Genomic DNA, 25,640 nt, shown 5'->3' on the forward strand with positions numbered 1-25,640 from the left:
CCCCGGGTGCAGACCATGTCTGCTGAGGAAGTCTGCTCCTGAATCGTCTGCTCCCGGAATGAGTATTGTGAAAATGGCCTTGGCATTCCGCTCAGCCCAGAAGAGTATCTTGGACACCTCTCTCATTGCAGCTCTGCTGTGTGGACCTCCTTGTCGGGCTATGTACGCCACAGTCTGATTTTCCGACCGTACCTTTATGGCCCGATACTGAAGGATAGAAAAGGCCTGCAGAAGGGCATTGTAAATCGCCCTGAGTTCCAGAACATTCATCTGAAGGGAGGACTCTTGATCCGACCACTTACCGTAGAACCGAGCCCCTTGGGTCACTGAACCATAACCACGGAGGCTCACAACTGTTGTCAACAGAATCCAATCCTGAATTCCGAAGTGTCGACCCCCCCCCCTTCCCCCCACCAGGTGGGAGATCTGCAACCACCATAAGAGGGAAATCCTGGCTTTTGGTGAAAGTCATATCATCTGGCGCATGTGCAGATGTGGTCCCGACCATTAGTCCAATAGATCCAGCTGGATTGGTCATGCATGGAATCTTCTGTACCGAACTGCCTCGTAGGAGGCCATCATCTCTCCCAGTAGGCGTATGCAAGGATGTACTGAGATTTTGTTCGGGTTCAGAATGGAACGCACCATCGTCTGAATTGCCTTTTGCCTTGTCCATAGGAAGGAACACTTTCTGAGACACCGTGTCCAGAATCATTACCAGTAACCGAAGCGTCTGGTAGGTTCTAGGCGGGATTTCTGCAGATTGAGAATCCACCTATGATCCGTGAGAAATCGTATTGTATGGCTGATGCTTTCCATCATCTGTGATCTGTGAACACCCTCGGTGCCGTTGAGAGACCGAAAGTCAAGGCTTGGACCTGGTAGTGACTGTCCTGCAGTGCAAAACTGAGGTATGCCTGATGAAGCGGCCATATTAGGATGTGAAGATACGCATCCTTGATATCCAGAAATACCAGGAATTCCCCTTCTTCCAGACCTGAGATCACCGCTCTCAGAGACTTCATCTGGAAGTGGAATACTTGGAAGAACGGGTTCAGTGATTTGAGGCTGAAGATCGACTGTATCGAACCGTTTGGTTTCGGTACCACAAAACAGGCTGGAATAATAACCCATTTGGAGTTGAGGCGGAACTGGAACAGTGACCTGCATCCGTAACAGTTTTTGCATGTCTTCTTGCAAGGTTACTCTTGTTTCGTGTGAAACTGGTACGCTTGACCTGAAGAATCTGTGAGGTGGGAGTGTTTGAAACCCTAACCTGTAGCCCTGGGAGAGTAGGTCTTTCACCCAGGGATCCTGGCAGAAGCCTGCCCAAATGTGACTGAAATATTTGAGGCAAGCTCCCACCTGTAAGGCCCCTAGAATCTGGGGCCAACCGTCATGCTAATGGCATGGAAGAGGCTGAGCCTGAGCACTGCTCCTGTGAACCAGTGGCCGCTGGTCTGCGCGGTATACCTCTGGGTCCTCTAGCGGCATTGAAGGTTCCCTCAAATCTGTCAACCTGAAAGGACTGCAGTGGGGCCTGGGTAAGCACGTCCAGCCGGCGGAGCTGCAGATGTGAGACAGGTGGACTTACCAGCCTTAGCATGTGAAATCCACTTGTTCAGTTCATCACCGAACAAAACCTCCCCCGTAAAGGGAAAGCTCTCTCCTCTCTTGTAATCAGCGTCTGCTGTCCACCGCCGCAGCCATAATGCTCTGCGTGCTGACACTGCCATAGTCGTTGAGCGTGTATTGATCAGGCCTATTTCCTAGAATTCTACACACATAAAATATGCAGAATCCTGTACATGTCACAGGAGTGTGATAATTTCATCCTGAGGCATCGTGTCAAAACCTTTCAGTATATTACCCGTACATTTAACAATGGCCCTTGTAATCATCCACATGCAATTGTGGGTCACTGAGCAACTCCCACTGCTGTGTAAATAGATTTGAGAGTAGTCTCAATTTTATGATCAGCAGGGTCTTTTAAGGAGATAGCTCCAGGTACAGGCAGCACAATCTTACGTGACAGCCCGGACACTGAAGTATCCACTGTAGGTGGATTTTTCCACACCTTCCTATCCTCGATGAAAAGGAAAGGACATCAGCATCCTCATAGGGATCTGAAATTCTAAATAGTGTGTTTAAAGCTTTTGGGTTAGGAAAGTAGAGGAGATTTTGTTTTTTCGTTAAAAACAATACTTTTACTGTGTATGTCTCCTTATCAGGGATATTCAGGACATCTCGAATAGAGTAGATAAGAGCTTCCACTCCCTGAGACAGTACCGTCCCCCATACCTTCATTCACCTCCCCCTCTTCCAGATCTGGAATTTCGTCATCAGATGCAGACTAGAACCTGGGGTAATGTACTTTTTGTGAAATAAGTATAGGGGGCTGAGAGGCTGGTCTGTGTCTGAATGCTTAACATAAAATCAGCCACAGACTTCTTTTAGAATCTTGCCTCTCCTGCCTGGCAGTATCCAGTACAGATGATGGGGTATATTCAATTAAGGTTGAAACTGCCGTCTTGTCGAAAAGACGTCAGTTTTCGACTTTTTCAGGTAGGAAGGGGTTACGACCTATTCAGTCCCCAGCATTTTTAGTCGACAAGTCGGGGAATTCGACTTGTCGAATAGTATGTGAATTGGCGGTATAGCTGCCGATTCGCATGCTTCTGAGGGAAACGGGGCCAAATTCAACAGGTTTTGGCCCCGTTTCCGACCATCTCAGTTCGACTTAAAAAAAAGTCGAACTGTGATGAGGGACCTGAGAGGAGGAGAGGGGGGAGAGCCGCGGGCAGACGGGGGACAGCAGCGCTACAGCACAGCGCTGCAGGAGGATGTGTCATAGCCGACGCTCACGGCAGCGTCCACCCGGCTTCAGCAAGTGAGGTCCCACTTGCTGGAGCCAGGGGGGACGCTGCCGTGAGGTCTGGCAGCTGCGACACATCCTCCTGCAGCGCTGCTGTCCCCCATCTGCCCGCGGCTCTCCCCCCTCTCCGGTCCCTCATCTCAATTCGACTTTTTTAAAGTCGAATTGAGATGGGCATTGAATAGCCCTTGTCTTCCGACAAATGCATGTCGGAGTGGATCTGACCTCAATTGAATATACCCCTATATGTCTGTAAACATCCCTTTCATTTAGTCCAGCCATGCTGGCTCTTGAGTGCTGCTTCCTTGTGAAGGGGGACTGCACTGTGCACACAACAGAGATCCCATCCTGGGAGAGGGGAAAACTTTGTGCTGCATGACTTTCCCCTGATTATCCAGCCATTCTGGTTCCTGTGTGCTGCTTTCCTGTGAAGGGAGACTGCAATGAGTACACAACTGGAGTGGGGAAAAACTTTGTGCTACAGGACTGACATATAACTTTCTTGCCAGATATGTTTATACAGCAGAACACACACGCAGGAGCAGTGAAATATACACAGTAACCCAGTTTACAGTCTGGATGGAGTGAGACAAGGAGGGAGAGAAACCAGCACACTCCTGCCTCAATCAGCTAAAGCAGTGCTTTGCATGGCAGAAACTAGAACCTTAGATAAGGTAGCTAGTTTATGCAGACACTATATAGCTCCCCCCCTTCTACAAACCCCCTGTTACCAGTGTAAGGTGCTTTAGAGGGTCATTGGAGGAGCGACGCTTCCCTGCATGCAGCCTGTAGTGTGATGCAGCAGGAAATGGTGCCTCTGAGCCACTGGTCCTGCTCTCAGGGAAGCCCTGCCCCCTTAATGGTGCGCGGTCCCTGTACTTTATTATACTGGCAAGTCTCTCCAATCTACAGAAAACGGGGTTAAAACCCCTTTGCTGTGTCAGCGCCAGTGTGGGTATATGCAGCGGGCACCGCAGCCCGCAGTGCAGAGTGCCTGCCGTACCCTTATGCCGCCATGTGAACCAGGGACCTGCTAACCCGAAACCCCGATTTCTGTACTCACCACACCAGCGTCTTCAGCTCTGTTAGGGGTGGCGGTATGCTGCTGCTGGGGGCGAGCAAAACAACACCTCAGGAGCTATGTCCTATCAACAGGGATCCGGACCATTAACTCTTCAAGAGGTTAGTCCGGTTCCCCCCCTAAGTCCCACGATACGGGCAGACTGGTGCCAATCAGTGCTGCCTGAAAAGAACAAACTACAATAAAGTTTTTGAAGAAAACACTCTGGAGCTAAACTGAGTCTGCAGGAGGGGCATAGAGGGGAGGAGCCAGCACTCTCTGAAGAAATTAAAAGTGCCAAGGCTCCAATGGACACCATCTATACCCCATGGGACCATCCGAGTATCCCTTAGAACATTAGAGAAATACAGTTATCGCGGAGTAACAGCAGCTTCTATAGCAGAAGCCTAGCGCCTGTTATTGTACTCTCTCTGCAAATGTTATATCTGCCTACCCTGCAGTGCACATAGGGGGTAATTCTGAGTTGATCGCAGCAGCACGTTTGTTAGCAATTGGGCAAAACGATGTGCACTGCAGGGGAGGCAGATATAACATGTGCAGAGAGAGTTAGATTTGGGTGGGTTATATTGTTTCTGTGCAGGGTAAATACTGGCTGCTTTATTTTTACACTGCAATTTAGATTTCAGTTTGAACACACCTCACCCAAATCTAACTCTCTCTGCACATGTTATATCTGCCCCCCATACAGTGCACGTGGTTTTGCCTAACTGCTAACAAATTTGCTGCTGCTCTGAATTAGGCTCTAAGGCCCTCATTCCGAGTTGATCGCTCGCTAGCTGCTTTTAGCAGCAGTGCAAACGCTAAGCCGCCGCCCTCTGGCAGTGTATCTTAGCTTAGCAGAAGTGCGACCGAAAGGTTAGCAGAACTGATCGAAAAAATTTTCATGCAGTTTCTGAGTAGCTGCAAACCTACTCCTACCTTGCGATCACTGCAGACTATTTAGTTCCTGTTTTGACGTCACATACACGCCCTGCGTTCGGCCAGCCACTCCCCCGTTTCCCCAGGCATGCGTTATCTTCTGACACGACTGCGTTTTTTAGCACACTCCCGGAAAACAGTCAGTTACCTCCCAGAAACGCCCCTTTCCTGTCAATCACTCACCAATCAGCCGAGCGACTGAAAAGAGACGCTCGACCTTGTGTAAAACTGCATAGTTTTGTGTGAAAGTACTTCGCGCGTGCGTACTGCAGCCCATGCGCAGAACAGCCGACTTTTTAGCCTGATCGCTGCGCTGTGAACAACGGCAGCTAGCAATCAACTCGGAATGACCCCCTAAGTGTCCCAGCTGTAAGTAAAGACTCGGGTCACTTCTGTCAGCTGTCTTCTCCAGCACTAGCTTTGCCTCCTGTAGCTGCCGTTATCTGCTCCTCCTCACTGTAGAAGCGGGACGTCAGCTAATGATTATTGTAAGAACCTTATTAATAGATACATTTTTAAGCACAGTTGCTCAGTTGACGTGCCTAGTGTAGTCTTAACAGTCTTAGATGTGCCCGTCACTGCATTGTAGCAATTGGTGTAATTACAGCACCACACCTCAGTCTGTGCGTACTTTGCCATTGTACATACCTCAAGATCTAATGGGTGAGCTCTATGCGCACAGATGGCATTGTTTCATGATAAAACATTGCTTCCGTGCCATACTGTGATTGGTAATGGCAATGACAAAACATTTGCATTTCCCAATGTGGAGCTTAAAATTTAAATAACACAGTAACATAGAAACATGTGTATCAAAACTCCATATATGAGGCATCTATTAATACATGTATCCATTAAAACATGTGAAAGGGATACATGATTGATTTATTCCGACACTGAAGTGTAAGCGTTTGCTCAGAACTGTCATAATACACTCTAATAGTGGTTGATAATGTTTTGTATATACTGAAACCACAGAGCATATAGTTATTATGGAAAGTCACTGGATACTTTGTTGCTATACATGCAGCTGATTTACTGATTCAAGCAGAATTGGGGTGTAAGAAGAATCTCTAAGGAAATAGGAGATAATCTTTTCAGCAGTTTAAGAGTACTGTTCTGATAAATCAGAGCTGTATTGACTTTCAATGTATTGGCCCATAAAGTATAATAAATGTATTCCTTGTGTTCAAATGTTTGTTCAGGTTTATTTTCTCTTAAAACAAATCCAGTGTCATACTGGGGTATTCAGGACCCAACACATTCACTCCCAATACACAGATGTGTCCTCATTCATCTTTGCTGGAGATATGCCAAACGACCACTCTTGGCACGCCAGGTCGCATGAGAATCTTCTAGCGTTGGGCATCTTTTTTGGTGAAAATGTGTCTTAGTTGCAACGCAATGCGACTAGGAAGCACAAAGACACTGTGCTGATTATATTGATATGACATTTGTATATTGTGTGTGACTGAGTCTCTGAATCTGTATACTAAGTGCTACAATGTAGCAGCCGCAGCTTTCTCCAATTCAAGTTCCGTTCTGCTCTGTATACAGACTCAGGGGCCCATTTATCATTGCATATTTGCAGCCAGAAATATTAGGTATCACCTGAATCTATGAAGGAGGGACCACACTAGATATCTCCTACACCTACTGCGATCGCTCCATTTCTGCCGGCAGCCACATCCCCATAGATTTCTGCTGCCAGATTTACCGATATCCAGAATGCGAAGCATTCCCGATATTGGCCCCCGCAGATCCTGCCATCTGAAAATGGCGGGAGCCCATCGTAGCCTAGGGGCTACACATCACGGAGCTGGCCGGCAGAGGATTCTATGGTACTCTCCTCGGAAGTGGCCTCTGTGCTTGTGCGGTCACGCTGACCACAGATGTGCAGCACTCCTAGCAGCCACTGCAGCACATCACACGGACAGGCTCCTTTCGGGCCACTTGTCTCTGTGGATGCTAATTAATACATCAGCACAATGTGATTGCATATTGAAATGCGATCCTAGGGGTTAGATCCCGCCCAGATCGCATGGAATATGTGATCTATGCTATATGACCCCTTAAGTCACACACTATGTACAAGCATCATATATAATATTTCTCTGACGTCCTAGTGGATGCTGGGGACTCCGTAAGGACCATGGGGAATAGCGGCTCCGCAGGAGACTGGGCACAGCTAAGAAAGATTTAGGACTACCTGGTGTGCACTGGCTCCTCCCTCTATGACCCTCCTCCAGACCTCAGTTAGAATCCTGTGCCCGGCTGAGCTGGATGCACACTAGGGGCTCTCCTGAGCTCCTAGAGAGAAAGTATATATAGGGTTTTTTATTTTACAGTGAGATCTGCTGGCAACAGACTCACTGCAGCGAGGGACTAAGGGGAGAAGAAGCGAACCTACCTAACTGGTGGTAGCTTGGGCTTCTTAGGCTACTGGACACCATTAGCTCCAGAGGGATCGACCGCATGGAACCGGCCATTGGTGTTCGGTCCCGGAGCCACGCCGCCGGCCCCCTTACAGAGCCAGAAGCAAGAAGAATCCGGAAAATTGGCGGCAGAAGACATCAGTCTTCACCAAGGTAGCGCACAGCACTGCAGCTGTGCGCCATTGCTCCTCATACACACTTCACACTCCGGTCACTGAGGGTGCAGGGCGCTGGGGGGGGGCGCCCTGAGAAGCAATAAATACACCTTGGCTGGCAAATATATCACAATATATAGCCCCAGAGGCTATATATGTGATAAATACCCCTGCCAGAATCCATAAAAAAGCGGGAGAAAAGTCTGCGAAAAAGGGGCGGAGCTATCTCCCTCAGCACACTGGCGCCATTTTCTCTTCACAGTGCAGCTGGAAGACAGCTCCCCTGGCTCTCCCCTGTAGTTTTCAGGCTCAAAGGGTTAAAAAGAGAGGGGGGGCACTAAATTTAGGCGCAATATTGTTTATACAAGCAGCTATTGGGGGAAAAATCACTCAGTTATAGTGTTAATCCGTGCATTATATAGCGCTCTGGTGTGTGCTGGCATACTCTCTCTCTGTCTCCCCAAAGGACTTTGTGGGGTCCTGTCCTCAGTCAGAGCATTCCCTGTGTGTGTGCTGTGTGTCGGTACGGCTGTGTCGACATGTGGGATGAGGAAGGTTACGTGGAGGTGGAGCAGAGGCCGATAAATGGGATGTCGTCCCCTGTGGGGCCGACACCAGAGTGGATGGATAGGTGGAAGGTAGTAAACGACAATGTCAACTCCTTACAAGGCTGGATGACGTAAAACAGCTGTGGGACAGCCGGCTTCTCATCCCGCGCCTGCCCAGGCGTCTCAAAGGCCATCAGGGGCTCAAAAAAGCGCCCGTTACCTCAGATGGCAGACACAGATGTCGACACGGAGTCTGACTCCAGTGTCGACGAGGTTGAGACATATACACAATCCACTAGGAACATCCGTTACATGATCTCGGCAATAAAAAATGTGTTACGCATTTCTGACATGAACCCAAGTACCACATAAAAGAGGTTTTATTTTTGGGGAGAAAAAGCAGCCAGTGTTTTGTTCCCCCATCAGATGAATGAATGAAGTGTGTAAAGTAGCGTGGGTTCCCCCAATAAGAAACTGGTAATTTCTAAAAAGTTACTGATGACGTACCCTTTCCCGCCAGAGGATAGGTCACGTTGGGAGATATCCCTTAGGGTGGATAAGGCGCTCACACGTTTGTCAAAAAAGGTGGCACTGCCGTCTTAGGATACGGCCACCTTGAAGGAGCCTGCTGATAAAAAGCAGGAGACTATCCTGAAGTCTGTATATACACACTCAGGTTATATACTGAGACCTGCAATCGCCTCAGCATAAATAGTGCTGCTGCAGCGTGGTCTGATACCCTGTCAGATAATATTAATACTCTAAGACAGGGAAAATAGTTTGCTAACATAGAGCATATTAAAGACATCGTCTTATATATAAAGGATGCACAGAGGGATATTTGCCGGCTGGCATCCAGAATTAATGCAATGTCCATTCTGCCAGGAGGGTATTAGAAACCCGGCAGTGGACAGGTGATGCTGCCTATAAAAGGCACATGGAGATTCTGCCTTATAAGGGTGAGGAATTGTTTGGGGATGGTCTCTGGGACCTCGTATCCACAGCAACAGCTGGGAAGAAAAAATTTTTTTACCTCAGGTTTCCTCACAGCCTAAGAAAGCACCGTATTTTCAGGTACAGTCCTTTCGGCTTCAGAAAAGCAAGCGGGTCAAAGGCGCTTCCTTTCTGCACAGAGACAAGGGAAGAAGGAAAAAGCTGCACCAGCAGCCAGTTCCTAGGATCAAAAATCTTCCCCCGCTCCTCTGAGTCCACCGCTTGACGTTGGGGCTCCACAGGTGGAGACAGGTGCGGTAGGGGCGCGTCTCGGGAACTTCAGGGACCAGTGGGTTTGCCCACAGGTGGATCCCTAGGTTCTGCAAATAGTATTACAGGGATACAGGCTGGTTTCGAGGCGACTCCCCCTCGCCGTTACCTCACCTCAGCCTTGCCTGCTGCCCTCGGAGAAAGGTAGTACTGGCGGCAATTCACAAGCTGCACTTCCAGCAGGTGAAATCTAGGTACCCCTCCTTCAACAAGGCCGGGGTTACTATTCCAAAATGTTGTGGTACCGAAACCAGATGGTTCGGTGAGACCCATTCTAAAATTTAAAGCCTTGAACACTTATATACGGAGGTTCAAGTTCGAAATGGAATCGCTCAGGGCGATTATTGCACGCCTGGAGAATTTCATGGTATCACTGGACATCAAGGATGCTTACCTGCATGTCCCTATTTACCCTCTTCACCAGGAGTACCTCAAAATTGTGGTACAGGATTGTCATTACCAATTCCAGACGTTGCCGTTGGTCTGTCCCCGGCACCGAGGTATTTACCAAGGTAATGGCCGAAATAATTATCCCGTACTTGGACGATCTCCTTATAAAGGCGAGGTCCAGGGAGCAGTTGTTCGGCGGAGTAGCACTATCTCGGGAAGTGCTACAACAGCACGGCTGAATTCTGAATATTCCAAAGTCGCAGCTGGTTCCTACGACGCGTCTACTGTTCCTGAGTATGGTTCTGGACACAGAACAGGATAAAAAGGGTTTCTCCCGGAGGAGAAGTCCAAGGAGTTGTCGTCTCTAGACAGAGACCTCCTAATACGTATACAGGTGTCGGTGCATCAATGCACGCGAGCCCTGGGAAGGATGGTAGCTTCTTACGAAGAAATTCCATTCGCCAGGTCCCATACAAGGATTTTCCAGTGGGATCTGTTGGACATGTGGTCCGGGTCGCATCTTCAGATGCATCGGCGGATAACCCTGTCTCCAAGGGCCAGGGTGTCGTTGTTGTGGTGGCTGCATAGTGCTCATCTTCTAGGGGGCCGCAGATTCGGCAAACAGGACTGGGTCCTGGTGACCACGGATGCCAGCCTTCGAGGCTGGGGGGCAGTCACACAGGGAAGAAACTTTCAAGGCTATGGAAAAGTCAGGAGACTTCCCTACACATAAATGTTCTGGAACTAAGGGCCATTTACAATGCCCTAAGTCAGGCTAGACCCCTGCTTCAACACCGGCCGGTGCTGATCCAGTCAGACAACATCACGGCGGTCGCTCATGTACACGACAGGGCGGCACAAGAAGCAGGATGGCGATGGCAGAAGCCACAAGGATTCTCCGATGGGCGGAAAATCATGTGTTAGCACTGTCAGCAGTGTTCATTCCCGGAGTGGACAACTGAGAAGCAGACTTTCTCAGAAGACACGACCTCCACCCGGGAGAGTGGGGACTTCATCCAGAAGTCTTCCAAATGATTGTACACCGTTGGGAAAGGCCACAGGTGGACATGATGGCGTCCCGCCTCAACTAAAAGTTACAAAGATATTGCGCCAGGTCAAGGACCCTCAGGCGATAGCTGTGGACGCTCTGGTAACACTGTGGGTGTACCAGTCAGTGTATGTGTTCCCTTCTCTGCCTCTCTTACCCAGGGTAATGAGAATAATAAGAAGGAGAGGAGTAAGAACTATACTCATTGTTCCGGGTTGGCCAAGAAGAGCTTGGTAACCAGAACTCCAAGAAATGATCTCAGAGGACCTATGGCCTCTGCCGCTCAGACAGGACCTGCTGCAGCAGGGGGCCTGTCTGTTTCAAGACGTACCGCGGCTGCGTTGACGGCATGGCGGTTGAACGCCGGATCCTGAAGGAAAAGGGAATTCCGGAGGAAGTTATCCCAACGCTATTTAAAGCTAGGAAAGAAGTGAACGCTAACCATTATCACCGCATATGGCGAAAATATGTTGCGTACTGTGAGGCCAGGAAGGCCCCAAAGGAGAAATTTCAGCTAGGTCGATTTCTGCACTTCCTACAGTCAGAGGTGACTATGGGCCTACAATTGGGTTCCATTAAGGTCCAGATTTCGTCTCTATCGATTTTCTTCCAAAATGGAACTGGCTTCACTGCCTGAAGTTCAGGCATTTGTCAAGGGAGTGCTGCATATTCAGCCTCCTTTTGTGCCTCCAGTGGCACCGTGGGACCTCAACGTGGTGTTGGGTTTCCTAAAGTCACATTGGTTTGAGCCACTCAAAACCGTGGATTTAAAATATCTCACGTGGAAAGTGGTCATGCTTTTGGCCTTGGCTTCGGCAAGGCGGGTGTCAGAATTGGCGGCTTTGTCATGTAAAAGCCCCTATTTGATTTTCCATATGGATAGGGCAGAATTGAGGACTCGTCCCCAGTTTCTTCCGAAGGTGGTATCAGCTTTTCACTTGAACCAACCTATCGTGGTGCCTGCGGCTACTAGGGACTTGGAGGACTCCAAGTTACTGGACGTAGTCAGGGCCTTGAAAATTTATGTTTCCAGGACGGCTGGAGTCAGGAAGACTGACTCGCTATTTATCCTGTATGCACCAAACAAGATGGGTGCTCCTGCTTCAAAGCTGACTATTGCTCGCTGGATTTGTAGCACAATTCAGCTTGCGCATTCTGTGGCTGGCCTGCCGCAGCCTAAATCTGTAAAAGCCCATTCCACGAGGAAAGTGGGCTCTTCTTGGGCGGCTGCCCGAGGGGTCTCGGCTTTACAACTTTGCCGAGCTGCTACTTGGTCAGGGGCAAACACGTTTGCAAAATTCTACAAATTTGATACCCTGGCTGAGGAGGACCTTGAGTTCTCTCATTCGGTGCTGCAGAGTCATCCGCACTCTCCCACCCGTTTGGGAGCTTTGGTATAATCCCCATGGTCCTTACGGAGTCCCCAGCATCCACTAGGACGTCAGAGAAAATAAGATTTTACTCACCGGTAAATCTATTTCTCGTAGTCCGTAGTGGATGCTGGGCGCCTGTCCCAAGTGCGGACTGTCTGCAATACTTGTATATAGTTATTGTTAACTACAAGGGTTATTGTTAAGCCATCTTTTGAGAGGCTCTGTTGTGTTCATACTGTTAACTGGGTATATTATCACGAGTTATACGCTGTGATTGGTGTGGCTGGTATGAGTCTTACCCGGGATTCAAAATCCTTCCTTATTGTGTCAGCTCTTCCGGGCACAGTATCCTTACTGAGGTCTGGAGGAGGGTCATAGTTGGAGGAGCCAGTGCACACCAGGTAGTCGTAAATCTTTCTTAGCTGTGCTCAGTCTCCTGCGGAGCCGCTATTCCCCATGGTCCTTACGGAGTCCCCAGCATCCACTACGGACTACGAGAAATAGATTTACCGGTGAGTAAAATCTTATTTTATCAGCACCGTGCCCTTGTGCGTACTAGTTGTATTGTGTTGCAACTAAGACGCATTTTTGCCCAAAAAAAAGACATCCAACGCCAGGAATCTCGTGTTGCATGGTGTATTGAGGCTGGATGTATGAGGACATCTGTATTGTGCAAAATAATGCATTTTATATAATATATATTCTTCACAACACACACAAATCTGCAATACAGACATATGTGTCTATTAGGTCTTATATATCAGAGATGTAAAGTTGTTTTTTACACTTTTCAAACCTGTACATGTTAAATGTTTTCCCAGTGGTAATAAGGCTTAGGGGTACTGTTTTTGCAAGTTGGGGTTTCACTAAATGCAAAAATTGATTTAAAAAAAAGGTGAGAAAAACCATGCGCTGGGAAAATCGATGGTTTCTCATAGAAATACTGAAAATCAGAGATTTACTAATGCTCTGTTTGAAAAATCAACCAAAAATCTACAGACACAACCGACCAAATAATAGACTAATAAGTGACGGGCGTGTTTCACTTCTAAAACACATTCTATTGGCTAAAACTACAGATGAGCAGTTTCGTTTGACTGAAAACCAAACATGCCTGAAATCTGGGTTCCAAGTAAACCCGAGTCCCTGCACGGCTCATCATGACAAGTTTGGATATAAAAAACGAATCTTGCGTGTTTTCGATTGCATGTAAGTTCCTCTTTTGTGACTGCATGTGCTATTTCACACTGGAAATGAAAATATGCTAATGTGGCAGGAGGCGTCTGAGGGAAAAAGACGCTTCCTGACAGCATCGCGGATCTGAGAGCTAAGTCCTAAGAGGATACACTGGAGACTCATCTGTGTAACCCTGAGGGCACTCAGATTATACCTCACAGATCCATAGCCAAGGTCAGGAAGTCTGCATCCCTGGCCTCAACACTCCCAGAAAACAGAGGACGACGCGCCCCCACTTTCCGGAATGCTGCCCAGCAACGCCCACTCCCTGTCCCCAAACATCTGCAGCCTGTCAATCAGGCATGTAACGATACAGAATGGGTTCTGTGGAGGCTCCCCACCATCAGAGATGTGTGCAACCCATCAGGTACTTTCTTGCAGCATGCAAATCACCACCTGACTGAAGAGACCCAGGAGGCAGAGTTAGAGGACCCATAGCAGCTTCTTGCATGTGATGTGTTTAGTTCAACAGAAAATTAGTAGGAAGTGTTAGCCAGTGTTTGGTAGATTTATTTTTGTTGTTGATTTTTTTAGGCTTATTTGCAGCCTATGTGGAATGAAACTGACAAAAAAAACAAAAAGATTTTTAGAATGGATCTAGAAATCAATTTTTAGTCAATATAGTCCTTAGTGTGTGTTATAAATGTACACAAAACAATCTAGTTATAGTTTAAGGTTGAGAGAATGATATAATTGTTCTACCTTGTGTGATGGAGTCTTCAGACGACAATGCTGATGTGTATGGCTTTCCATTCAGTATTTCAAACACCTAAAACACGAGAGTAAGGCCTTTAAAAGGAGATAAGAATTATATTCAAAGCCTCATTGAAGTTACAGACTTTCCTGCAGTACCAAAATAAAGTAATATCACAGTCTGATATCTCTTGAGTCGGCTACACATCAGAACAATGTGTAGCCGGCTGATATGGGCCGAAATATTGTATACGCGGTACACATCATAGCGATGTAATGTAGGACGGAATGATCACTGTTCTGTCCTTTATTAATATTCACCAGGTCGCATGCCATGTCTTCCGGTTGGCTGCGAAGCACGGCCGATCGGAAGATAACAGATGCGACCAAGGAAGCGCGCAAATCACAGGTACACCCTGTATAATCCGTCCGATATGTCATTCCAATTTAATAGGAAATTACATACAGTATTGTACCATTGCTCAGTTGTGTACCCACCTTTGGATGCAGTTCTGCCATGAGAGATTTTGGGCACCTTGTAACTTAGGGGGAGTGGCCACGCATATGGAAGCATAGCCATGCCACACTGCAAATTACAGGCCTCTGTAGATACTTCACCCTGGTGATAAAGATGTGGCCACACTATCCTGGGGTGTGTGGCTACATCTGGTTGCTGTGGTAGGTCCCTCACCCAGGTACCAAGAAAGGGGCAGACTCGAGTACTACAATATGTACCCAGCACCCTCTCAGCGCCCACTGAAGTGTAATGGTATGTAAAGCTCAAGCACATTATAAGGTTAATGTACTGTATAAGTCTATCACTAGTAATGGACACACGTGGGGCTTTGAGCACATATGTATTTACACTACAGATATGTGCCGACCCCTGTGTCGTGTTTTGGTAAAACTGCTCTCTGTGTTTTGGTTTAAAAAAAAATTACCTACAGTATTCTCAATAACATTAATTTTCTGTAATTTCCAGTCAATTCTGACCACCTCACAGCTCATGATATAGGCCAAAGGCTGGCTGACTAAATTAAGTGACAGAGCATCGGCACAAACAAATGGCAGTTACTTTAAGAATATAGCACATCTATGAAACATTGCGGCACAGCAGTGGCAGACATGATGGCAGGGAATACTTGCACTGCAGAGCTGCAAACTGCAAATCAGCCTATCTTACACTAACAAATATTAGTTGACTGAGCTGCTGACCATACTGCCCCCCACCCCTTCTTCTCCTTCCTAATTGTTTAACACATCCCTGTAGTACATTTATTATGTGCTCCAGAGAGTCTAAGTATGAGAGATAGTGGAAGCTGGAATTGTCCTTGGGCCCTCTCACCCACTTTATTTAAAAAGGACATGCATAGTTTAACAAACCAAGCACTTCAGTGACAGGGACTGCCACTTTTGTGGCTGAAGTGCTTGGTTTGTTTTGGCCCCCACAAAACATTTTTTGTAATGGCTACCTCCGATCATCAATAAGGAGGTTTACGATGAGGGTACTATTGCTCAGTCCAGGATCCAGTTTGTGGTTTATGTCCTAGGTGGCAGAACTGTATCAATGTACATTTAATTCTCATTCTTTTATCAAAATGTATGCTTAATTTCTATGTGCATTTTTATTAAATCTTTTTAATCTCATCCATCTCTGTATTTAATTTAGATTAACAACTCAGTGCTGGTTATTTCTATATTATTCTTGATGATGAGGCTGTTGGCGGTGGAGATTGCAACTGCTGATCCAAACTGCTGGTAGCTTATACTGGACTGTTTGTTATTACTTTAACAGAGCTGAGGAGAGCTGTCACCAGGATGCTGCAGGGAGGGAAGAATGAAAGTGCTCCAGCCAAGTAGGGGGACACATAAATAGAGAGTTGGAGGCAGATCTCTGGTAGCAGGAAATGGAGGAGAGATAAGATCCAATGAAAACTGTGAGGGGAGGGAGGGGTATATAGATTGACCCTTTTACAGTACTTCATAAGTTTATCAGAAAACCCCACATTATAGTGGACTGTGGGCCTTATTCAGCTTCAGTTGCATGCTCATGGCGGCCAGCGATGCCCCTCCCCCATTTTCGACCCCACGCTCCCGCAACGTCACATCGCCATCCCATGAACACCTCTGCCTGTCAGTCAGGCAGAGGCGTTCAAATCAATGTGATGCGATCGCATTGTGCACTGGCCCAGGAGGCGGGAGAATGCGCCACGATGCAACCTGAATAAGGCCCTGTGTCAATTAGAGCACCTCAGTGAGGTGGGATGATCAGGCTCGACATAATCACTGATGTATATATATTATCCTTCTATAATAGGAGGTGTATGGGCAGATCTAACGGTATGAGGGGTGTATAGGGGCATATAAAAAACCATGGGGTAGATGTATGAAGGTTTGTTATATATGACTGTGGGGAAGTGTGCAAGGTGACAGGGAACAGTGTAGGCAAGTATATTTCATTTCTATATTAATACAGCCAACTATGCCACGAGAAAGGGCATAATACACCCACCTCTAAGTAAAAATGAATGAAGCAGTGGACCCTTTGATACAGGCAGTGGCATACAGAGGATTGCTAGAGGGGGGTTTCAATTGAAGTCCACAATCTCCCACTCTGTGGAACATTAGAGCAAGTGCAAGAGTCTGGGGTAACGGTAGAAGAACCTATTAACGACCCTGGACACGTAAACACTGGTCTTTTTATACACTGGATACTGTATGGAAACAGTATTAATATTTAACACTATAGATGGTCTCTAGTATAGGCTGTATCAAACATTTAAATAATATGAATAAGTGGTCAGGAAAAGTTTAAACATACCTTAATAAATAAAATAAATAAATAAATACACAAACACAATAGAACGAGTACTGCACTTTCTAAGCACACATTCTCCCACCTCGTGGTAAGGCTCCTGTCTCTTCTTCCTAGTAGCTACTCTCTGGTCCAGTGCACTGACTGAGGACTCAGATCCACACACACAGCAAACTTGATAGAAGAAGCTGCTACCACTGGGCATGTGCCACAGCTCTGCACTGTCCCTTACACTGCATGATGTGGAGGCAGCTCTAGTACTCGTGTTATATACTATTGCTATTGTTGTCATAATTTGAGCCACTTGCCAAGAGAAGAGGTGTTTCCAGGCAATTAGGTCAAAATGTAGTAGCAGCCAAGGACAAAGTACTACAGCCTCTGTGTGCCCTAAGCAGGTGCCAGTAACTAACCTCATCGCTGAGTGCCATGTCTAGTGGTTTTGTGCCAGGAACAATCCCTTCATCTACATCATTTTCTTCCTCGGTCTCTTCAGTGTTGTAGAGCGGTTCAAAGTTTTCAATAAATGAGTCAGCACCTGGAAGGAAATGAAGAAACAAATGTCTTTTGTCATTTGATTTGATTCATCAACTTTCACTAGTAATAGCAACATAAATCTTGGTCACCACATTATTTTTCTGTGTCATACAGAAAAAGACATGTAAGAAAAATATAAGTTGATAAAATGTATCCAAGCAAAGAATGTGCAATGCTGGGTTAAAAAAAAAACAATTAAATAAAAAATACTTGCTCTAAATGGTAATTTTACTAAGGTCAGAGCCGGATTAAGGGGGTCCCCTGGGGGTCAGTACCCTGGGCCACCCTGTCTTAAGGGGCCCCCCAGCCGGAGCTCTGCACCGCTCTTCAGGTTGCCAGCACAGGAGGGATCCACACTGCCGGGGAAGGAGTGCGGCTGTGCATGCGGCTTCCTCCCCCTTCCTCTCGGGCAGCACGGTCAGGGACTGAGTCAAGCAATCTCCAGCCTTCGCTGCTGCCAGGAGAGATGCTGCTGGTGGCGGAGGCTGGAGATAGCTTGACTCAGTCCCAGACCGCGCTGCCCGAGAGGAAGGGGGAGGAAGCCGCATGCACAGCCGCACTCCTCCCCCAGCAGCATGGATCCCTCCTGCCACGGCAGCCTGGTGTCTTCTCTTCTCCCCCTGCTGCAGCGCGGCTCCCGTTGCCTGTGACTGGGGAGGTGAGCAGTGCGTGCAGCCGGGTGAAGGCTGCTGGTGGTCGGCGGGGGGCCCTCCTGTCTTGGCTGCCCTGGGCCCCCCGAGGGCTTAAGCCGGACCTGACTAAAGTGGCAGTTTTTTTAGAACTGGTGATGTTGCCCATAACAACCAATTCTATCTATTATCTTCTAGAAGCAGGTAGAAAAATGTAAAGTGGAATCTACTTGGTTGCTATGAGCAACATCACCAGTTCTAAAAAAAACTCCCACCTTAGTAAATTTACCCCTAAGAGTCTGTTTCATAGTTACTTTCACATGGATAAAGTTGAGCAGTAATACTTAGTTGGAATTGTGTAGCATCACACATATGAGTGCTACTGTACTGTTACTGAACTGCTCACTGATCACACATTATCCCCACCCAATAACTGGAGAGCCCCAATAGGTCTGCACAGCTTAGAATAAGCGATGGTGTAGACCCACCTGCTGATTTCAGGAGAGCAGTCAGTTTCGTAGAGCCTCTCCCAGCCGCCACATGGAGAGGGGTACTGCCATCATATGTTGTACTGTCCACACAAGCATCTCCCTGTTCCAATGAAGAAAATAAAGCACATAAAAATCATAATAATATTAATCATACCAACAACAGTGACATAGCTACTTTATAACAATTTTTAAGCAAGTTTAACAATAGTAGATACTGGACATTAAATGCTAAATTAAGAGTGTGTCAATCTCAGGACTGGTCCATTATTTAGTACACTCTATGTAAAGCACATGGGCTAGGGGCCCACAATACACTTACCTCACAGCACCGGCTGGCCAGGGCCAGTGTATAGGAAAAGCACAGACTGTTTCATGCTTGCTGTGCGCATTCGTATACATTTATACCAGTAACGTATGTCTATCAGTGTTTATTGCTGACTTTGGGGGAGATTTGTAAAAGCTTGGAGAGAGATAAAGTACCAACCAGTCATCTACTAATTGTCATTTTTCAAATACAGTCTGCATGATGTCAGTTAGGAGCTGATTGGTAGGTACTTTTTTTCTCTCCAAGCTTTGATAAATCTCCCCCTGGGTCTGGTGACCCCCACATGGATAAAATGTGGCAGCTTGAACTATTGGGACTAGTGCAACCTCACACCAGTGTCCTGTTCGGGGACCCTCCTTTATATATGTCCGCCACTGGCCTCAACTGTGGCTGGTTACAGTCTTCTACATTCTTCTCCTTGCTATTCTCTAATGTACTGGATATCACACATCTGGAATTATGCAGTTAGGCAAATGTTCAACGTTTATTAAGATTTTATGAATTGAACTTCTATACAGAATTGTGTAAATCCATTTTGTTTTGTTTCTTATGCAATGTCTGGGAAAATACATTTGCAATGTTTTAATTCCTACTGTTGTCAGTAGTAAACTGTGCCTAGGATCACCTCTAGCAGAAGGCAGCCGGCCAGAGAAATGATGTCTTGTTCTACGGCCAGGTGGAGAGGGGTCCTCCCCGACTTCTTCTCCTGTGCATTCACATCTGCCCTGGCTGATATCAGTAATCGGAGGCAGGACAAGCTATTTTCAATCACTGCTACATGAACTGCATTTAATCCTAATGACAGAAACATTGTTTAGGACATTATATATATATATATCTATATATATATATAAAGACAATAATGTATAGGTGATACAACAGTTTCCTTAACCTGCACAGTAAAAAACTAAGTCAATGGTAAGCTACACTCACAACTATTTCAGTACGCAAACTCTTCTTCCATTTAGAAACCAGTTATTTGGAGTAGGGGATAGTTAGGCAGATTTTATACCTTGAAGTGAGAATTTCATAAACTGCACAAATGAGAAAATAATAAGTGCTAGTGTACAGAAGCAAACCACCAAATCTTATCTACGTAGGTAATTACCCCCCACCCCTTATCACATCCTTTCTTCCTTTGGCTGCTCATATAAGGGAAGACCAAGCCACCCGAATAATGCGGAAAGACCTACAGTGTATGTCTAATGTGGCTGCACATGAACGTGGACAGATTACCTAATTTTTCTGCCAGCCCCAATCAGCAACTGTACATGCCGTTGTCCACACAAACTGCAATTTGTGCAGAATCAGGTCTAAACTGACCGGACTGTACATCATAATTGCAGTGCATGGTACAGGCAACAACAGCGGACACATGAATTGTAAGCTGAGAGAGCATTTCCTCTCTGGGGGAGATGTGTCCCATCTTCATGAAACATAAAATGGGGAGGTTGCCCTTAACTCCAATCAGATTGTAATGTTCATTTATCTAGTCCAGTATATGTAACTAGTATAACGGACTTGGCATATATGTCAGGTCACCTCAGTGTCTACCCCCTTACACTCGCCCTACCCCCCACCCTCTCTAATGAACACTTAATCTCTGAATTAGGCTCAGTGCTGTGTTTTCAATTGGCCCTAATGGAAGGTTCCGGCCCATCTTAAATCAAAGAAACACAAACTTGCATCTCAGGCTTATTTAACTTCCGGAAAGGTGACCAGTTTTTTTACACCTATGAAAGCAGATAATGAGCGGTATTCAATTCTTTTCACCCCCTTCCACACCCGTTCTGTTTCTGCTTATGTGTGTGGTATCATCATTTCAGCTCGTTACCCCTGGGGTAGCGAGGGCGCCCAACCCTTTATGCAGCTAAACCTGATTTACTTCTCTCAAAGTTTTGATACGTCTCCCCCTAGGTAAGAAGCCTGTGGTATCAACAATCTAAAGATATGGCGAGAGGTTCTGTAACTGATAGGCCAAGAAGCCACATGCCTTGACAGTAGCAGCATTGTGTAGACCAGTGGTTCTCAAACTGTCTGCTGTGGCACCCTGAGGTGCTCAGGACACTTGCAGGGGTGCCTTGGAATGGTTGTCTAGGACTAATTAAAATTATTTATGGTCAATGTAATAGGCAAAATCAGTGCTGGTGGCTGTCAGTCATAAATATGGGGGCAAACAGAAGCAAATCCTGTCCCTCACCACACAACTGACCCTAACGATGACACAATTTACTTAATTAAATATTTCTTTCTAAATTTCTCAGTAAGAAACTTTGGGGCCAGAGGTTCTGGGGGAAAAAAATCTGATACTTTAGGGCGCCGAGATTCAAAAAAAGTTTGGGAACCACTGGTGTAGACTATAATGGAGCGGCTATGTAACAGTAAACATAGGACCTTAGTCAGTAAGAGTAGAATATTCTGCTTTTTAGCAGAATCTACTACTCTTTAAAACGCATGCTGCGGGCCACCCATCGCAGGGCAGGCCACCAAGCATGCTACCCGCCTCCCAGCAACTGCGGCCACGATCTAATTGCGATCTCATCGCAATTAGTGCGCAGTCGCAGAAACCAAGAAAGCCTCCTGCCAGCGCAGCCTGGCTCCGACGGCAGGAGTCCAGCTGCCATCATTTAGTTTGGAGCGGCTGCGTGTGACATCAGACAGCCATCCCAGAAAAAAAACGCCAACCCACCCCCGTTTTCCGCGCGTCGCCCCCGCAATGGTCAGCGAATGCCCCCCGCCCACCCCGTGAATGCCTCTGCAGACCCGACCCGACCGCATTAACTGTGCACACGCATGACGGGACATGCGCGAGTGCCCTGAGCTCTAAAAACGCGTTTGCTATGCAACCTAAATGAAGACCATAAATTAGATTTAAACACTTTTCATTGACTCATACATTTCAGATGCATTCCACTTTTAACATAGTCCGCCCCGCATGTCAGTCCGGCCCCTCCCGCCACAAATACAAAAGCATCGCACAGCGGCGATGCCTTTGTATTTGAGAAGACATTCCCGACCAGCGCAGCTCCTGCGGCTGGCCAGGAGTTAATTGTCGCTGCCACTGGCCGCAGCGGCTGCGTGAGACGTCACGCAGCCGCCGCAGCCCGCCCCCCCCAACGGTCCGGCCACATCTGCGTTGGCCGGACCCCTCCCGCCCAGCGACCGCCTCTGTCTCAGAGGCGATCGCTAGGCAACGAAGGCTGCCATGCGCCGGCGCATGTGCAGTTCCGACCCGATCGCTGCGACAAACTGCAGCGAGCGATCTGGTCGGAATGATCCCCTTAGTTTCATTTTAATTAATGACTAGAATTTTGATCAGTATTAAAACATGATTGCTCACCATCGTTGTTTGGAAGATTTATAATCTCATGTACTTGTGGGTGATTAAGAAAAATGCTGAGGGTGGCTGCATCTCCTTCTTTGCATGCAAGGTGCAGAACAGAATTCCCATTGCGATCCAACATTAACGGGTTGCCTCCTGCTTCTAGAATATCTGCTACAACATCAGCTTGACGAGTGATGACAGCCAGATGCAATGGAGTCTGCATATTTTCAAAGAAATTATTAACATAAACCTTATGCTGTACAAACTGATAATAATGTAAACAGCATATAGACCAGGTGTGCCCACCCACATTTCTGAGGGCTACATAATGATGCACAATACAAAGGAAGGGGCCCCATGGATTCCTTGCTAAGACAGGGACATCTCTCAGAAGTTACTGTATATAATGAAGAAAATTGACAGATACAATATGCAGTGCTAAATTACACTGGCATTATGAGTAAATGCATTTCTAATTCAAGATAACATAAAAAAAAATATCTAATGTTTATATGAGAGGGTTCAATAAGTAAGGTAACAAGACCTCTTACGTGTGCAATTTTCTCTATTACATTCTAATTTCCCGCCAGGCCAGAGCAGATAGTCCACTGCTTCCCCTCATGGCCATTAGACTGCGCCTCATATCAGTCATACTGTGCCAACATCACGTTTGGGTTTGGTGCACTGCCTTTGATAACGGCAGGACAGATGTTCAAGATGAGCAGTGATCCGGCGGGCCAAGCACATCCATGACAGGCAGTGCACCAAACCTGTTTCCATGACATGACGTTATCACTGTATACCTCAACAAGTTGGTGATGGATTTCAGCTGCCGATGTGCCTTTAGATGCAGAAATCTGATCACACTATGCACCTCAATGTTTGGCTCTATTTCTGCCAGCCCCGCCATCTTACACTTGATGTTGGGGACAGTAAAACTGATATGAGGTGCAGTTTAATGGCTGTGAGTGGAAGCAGTGGTTTACCTGCTCTGGCCTGGGGGGAAATTAAAATGAAATAGAGAACATTACACACACACACGAGAGGTCTTGTTATCTTACTTGTTGAACGACCCTCGTATCAGCCTATTCTTTCAGATATGCTGACTTTTCTACTTGGCCTTCTCCCTGTCTCCCCATCTTTTTACCAATGACACTGCATGCAAATTGAGGATGGAGTCAGATTCAGAAGGCATTAAGTAGGGATGGCTATCAACCATTGGTGGTTAGCAGCCATCAATAATCTACGCCCAATGGTAGATAGTTTTGACATCAATGGTGTAGCTCTGTTGTCACGTAATCATGGCGGTGCACAGATGTTGACAACACATCGAGGGTGACGGTCCAATGGGTGTGGGCTGCGCAGGACTCAACCATCAATGGATCCCTACCAATGGTTTAAACGATCAATGGTAAAGCCTTCACTGGCATTAAAATCCAATTCAAAGAGCGGCTCACCAGCACTCTAGATTCGCACATTGTGCTCAGCATCATCCCCACTGTTTCCTCTCAGCCCACAGAGAGGAACAGTTTAATAGGCGGATATGTGCAATGCAGGACATCCTGTTGAATTCTGACGGCACATCACCTCTAATTAAACTGGCCTCTAAGAATTATGTTCTGCCACTGCAGATTAAGCTCCCATCCCCACTGCCGTTCAGAGCCGTAATTATTATTATTTATTTATTATTTATTAGCAGTTTCTTATATAGTGCAGCATATTCCATTGCGCTTTACAATTAGAACAACAGTTATAGAACAAAACTGGGCAAAAACAGACAGGCATAGAGGTAGGAAGGCCCTGCTCGCAAGCTTACAATATACTTTTTTGTGCCCTGTGCCAGAGAGAGAATTGGCGCCCCCGCCCCCCCCTCCATTTTTTCACTAGGGATATAAATAATACACACACATTTATAGACCACTGCAAGAAAATGAACGCAAATCCTCTTTATACCACATTCATGCACTTAACTTGAGAGCTCGTTGTTATTCAGTTACAATACCCTTTATTAAATAACATATTTCAATATACTGCCATACCCAGGATTCAAACCTATAACCTGTTGAATAACAAAGAAATCTCAAGTTGAGTTCATGAATGTTGTCTAGTCATTAGTAACAGAAGGGGTCAGGGTAGGAGATAAGGGCCGTCAGGAGATGTTGGGCTTCAAAAAGGGGGGAAGCTGCAAGTGAAAGTAATTAAAATAGATAAGTGACAAGCGCTGCCAACAGCGCCCCCTACCCTGCAGCGCTATGTGCGGTGCCCCCTCCGCACACACCTAGTTACGGCCATGCTGGCATTATTGATGTACATTTAAACAAACCATTTTAACAATGGCAAAAGCCATGTTAATAGGGGTAACCCTATAACTTACTGTTTATGGTGTTGCCTACCAAAGCCACATTTACTAGTACTTGCTAGTATTGGGATAATGTTCCGGTTCTCTGGAATGCATCTTGTTCTTTCCTCATGTGCTAGCAGCACGTGAAGGCATTGTGCCTAATTCAGACCTGATCGTAGCTGTGCAAAATTTTGCATGGCTACGATCAGCCACCCTGACATGCGGGGGGGGAAGGGGGGGCTAGTCTGCCCCGCATGTCTGGCCCTCCCCCCGCCACATAGGTACAAAAGCATCGCACGGCGGCAATGCTTTTGTACCTGAAGAGTAGCTCCCTACCAGCGCAGCTCCTGGGCGTTGGCAGGGAGCTACCCGTCACTCTCCAGGTCGCAGCGGCTATGTGTGACATCACGCAGCCGCCACGGCCCACCCCTGATGCACAGTACGGGCACGCCTGTATTACCCGGACTGCGTCCCCAAAACGGCTGTCCAATGCCGCCGGCCCGCCCAGCGTACGCCTCTGCCTGTCAATCAGGCAGAGGCGATCGCCGGGCAGAGATGCCGATCGTATCTCTGGCATACGCCAGCGCATGCGCAGTTCAGACCTGATCGCCCGCAGTGCGAAAACGCACAGCAGCGATCAGGTCTAAATTAGCCCCTTGTCCTATATCTCAGATGTTCTGCAATTTTAACTGCGAAATTGGAATTAGCATTTTTTAAAAGGCAAGACTAGCCTTGTTTCTTTTTGAAAAACTACAATTTTAAATTCCACAGCAAAAGCTAAAATTTTTACAAATGGCTGTTGATTACAATGTCTTAGTGATCACAGAATGTAAGCAATTACAATAGGATTTTAATTACCTACCGGTAAATCCTTTTCTCGTAGTCCGTAGAGGATGCTGGGGTCCACATTAGTACCATGGGTATAGACGGGTCCACTAGGAGCCACTGGCACTTTAAGAGTTTGAGAGTGTGGGCTGGCATCTCCCTCTATGCCCATCCTACCAGACTCAGTCTAGAAACTGTGCCCGAGGAGGTGGACAACTTTGAGAGAAGGATTTAACACAGATAGTGGCGAGATTCACACCAGCTCACACATACCAGGCAAACCAAGCTAACCAGCTTGAAAAATCAGCAACGACTGAACAATGGTGGTTATTCCAGGTTG

At 46.8% G+C, this 25,640-nt stretch overlaps 1 protein-coding gene across 1 annotated transcript in view; it reads right to left on the reverse strand.

Annotated features, from left to right (window-relative positions):
- NFKB1 (nuclear factor kappa B subunit 1) overlaps positions 1-25,640 on the reverse strand; it is a 242,643-nt gene that overhangs the window by 19,310 nt on the left and 197,693 nt on the right. The window contains exons 17-21 of the mRNA XM_063918320.1: positions 22,150-22,351; positions 19,435-19,604; positions 18,482-18,584; positions 17,241-17,365; positions 14,025-14,091 (exon numbers count right to left, since the gene is read on the reverse strand). Coding sequence (XP_063774390.1) covers positions 14,025-14,091; positions 17,241-17,365; positions 18,482-18,584; positions 19,435-19,604; positions 22,150-22,351 — 667 coding nt within the window. The remainder of the gene's footprint in view (positions 1-14,024; positions 14,092-17,240; positions 17,366-18,481; positions 18,585-19,434; positions 19,605-22,149; positions 22,352-25,640) is intronic.

The sequence above is a fragment of the Pseudophryne corroboree genome, chromosome 1, assembly GCF_028390025.1.
Source record: "Pseudophryne corroboree isolate aPseCor3 chromosome 1, aPseCor3.hap2, whole genome shotgun sequence".
Lineage (NCBI taxonomy): Eukaryota > Metazoa > Chordata > Amphibia > Anura > Myobatrachidae > Pseudophryne > Pseudophryne corroboree.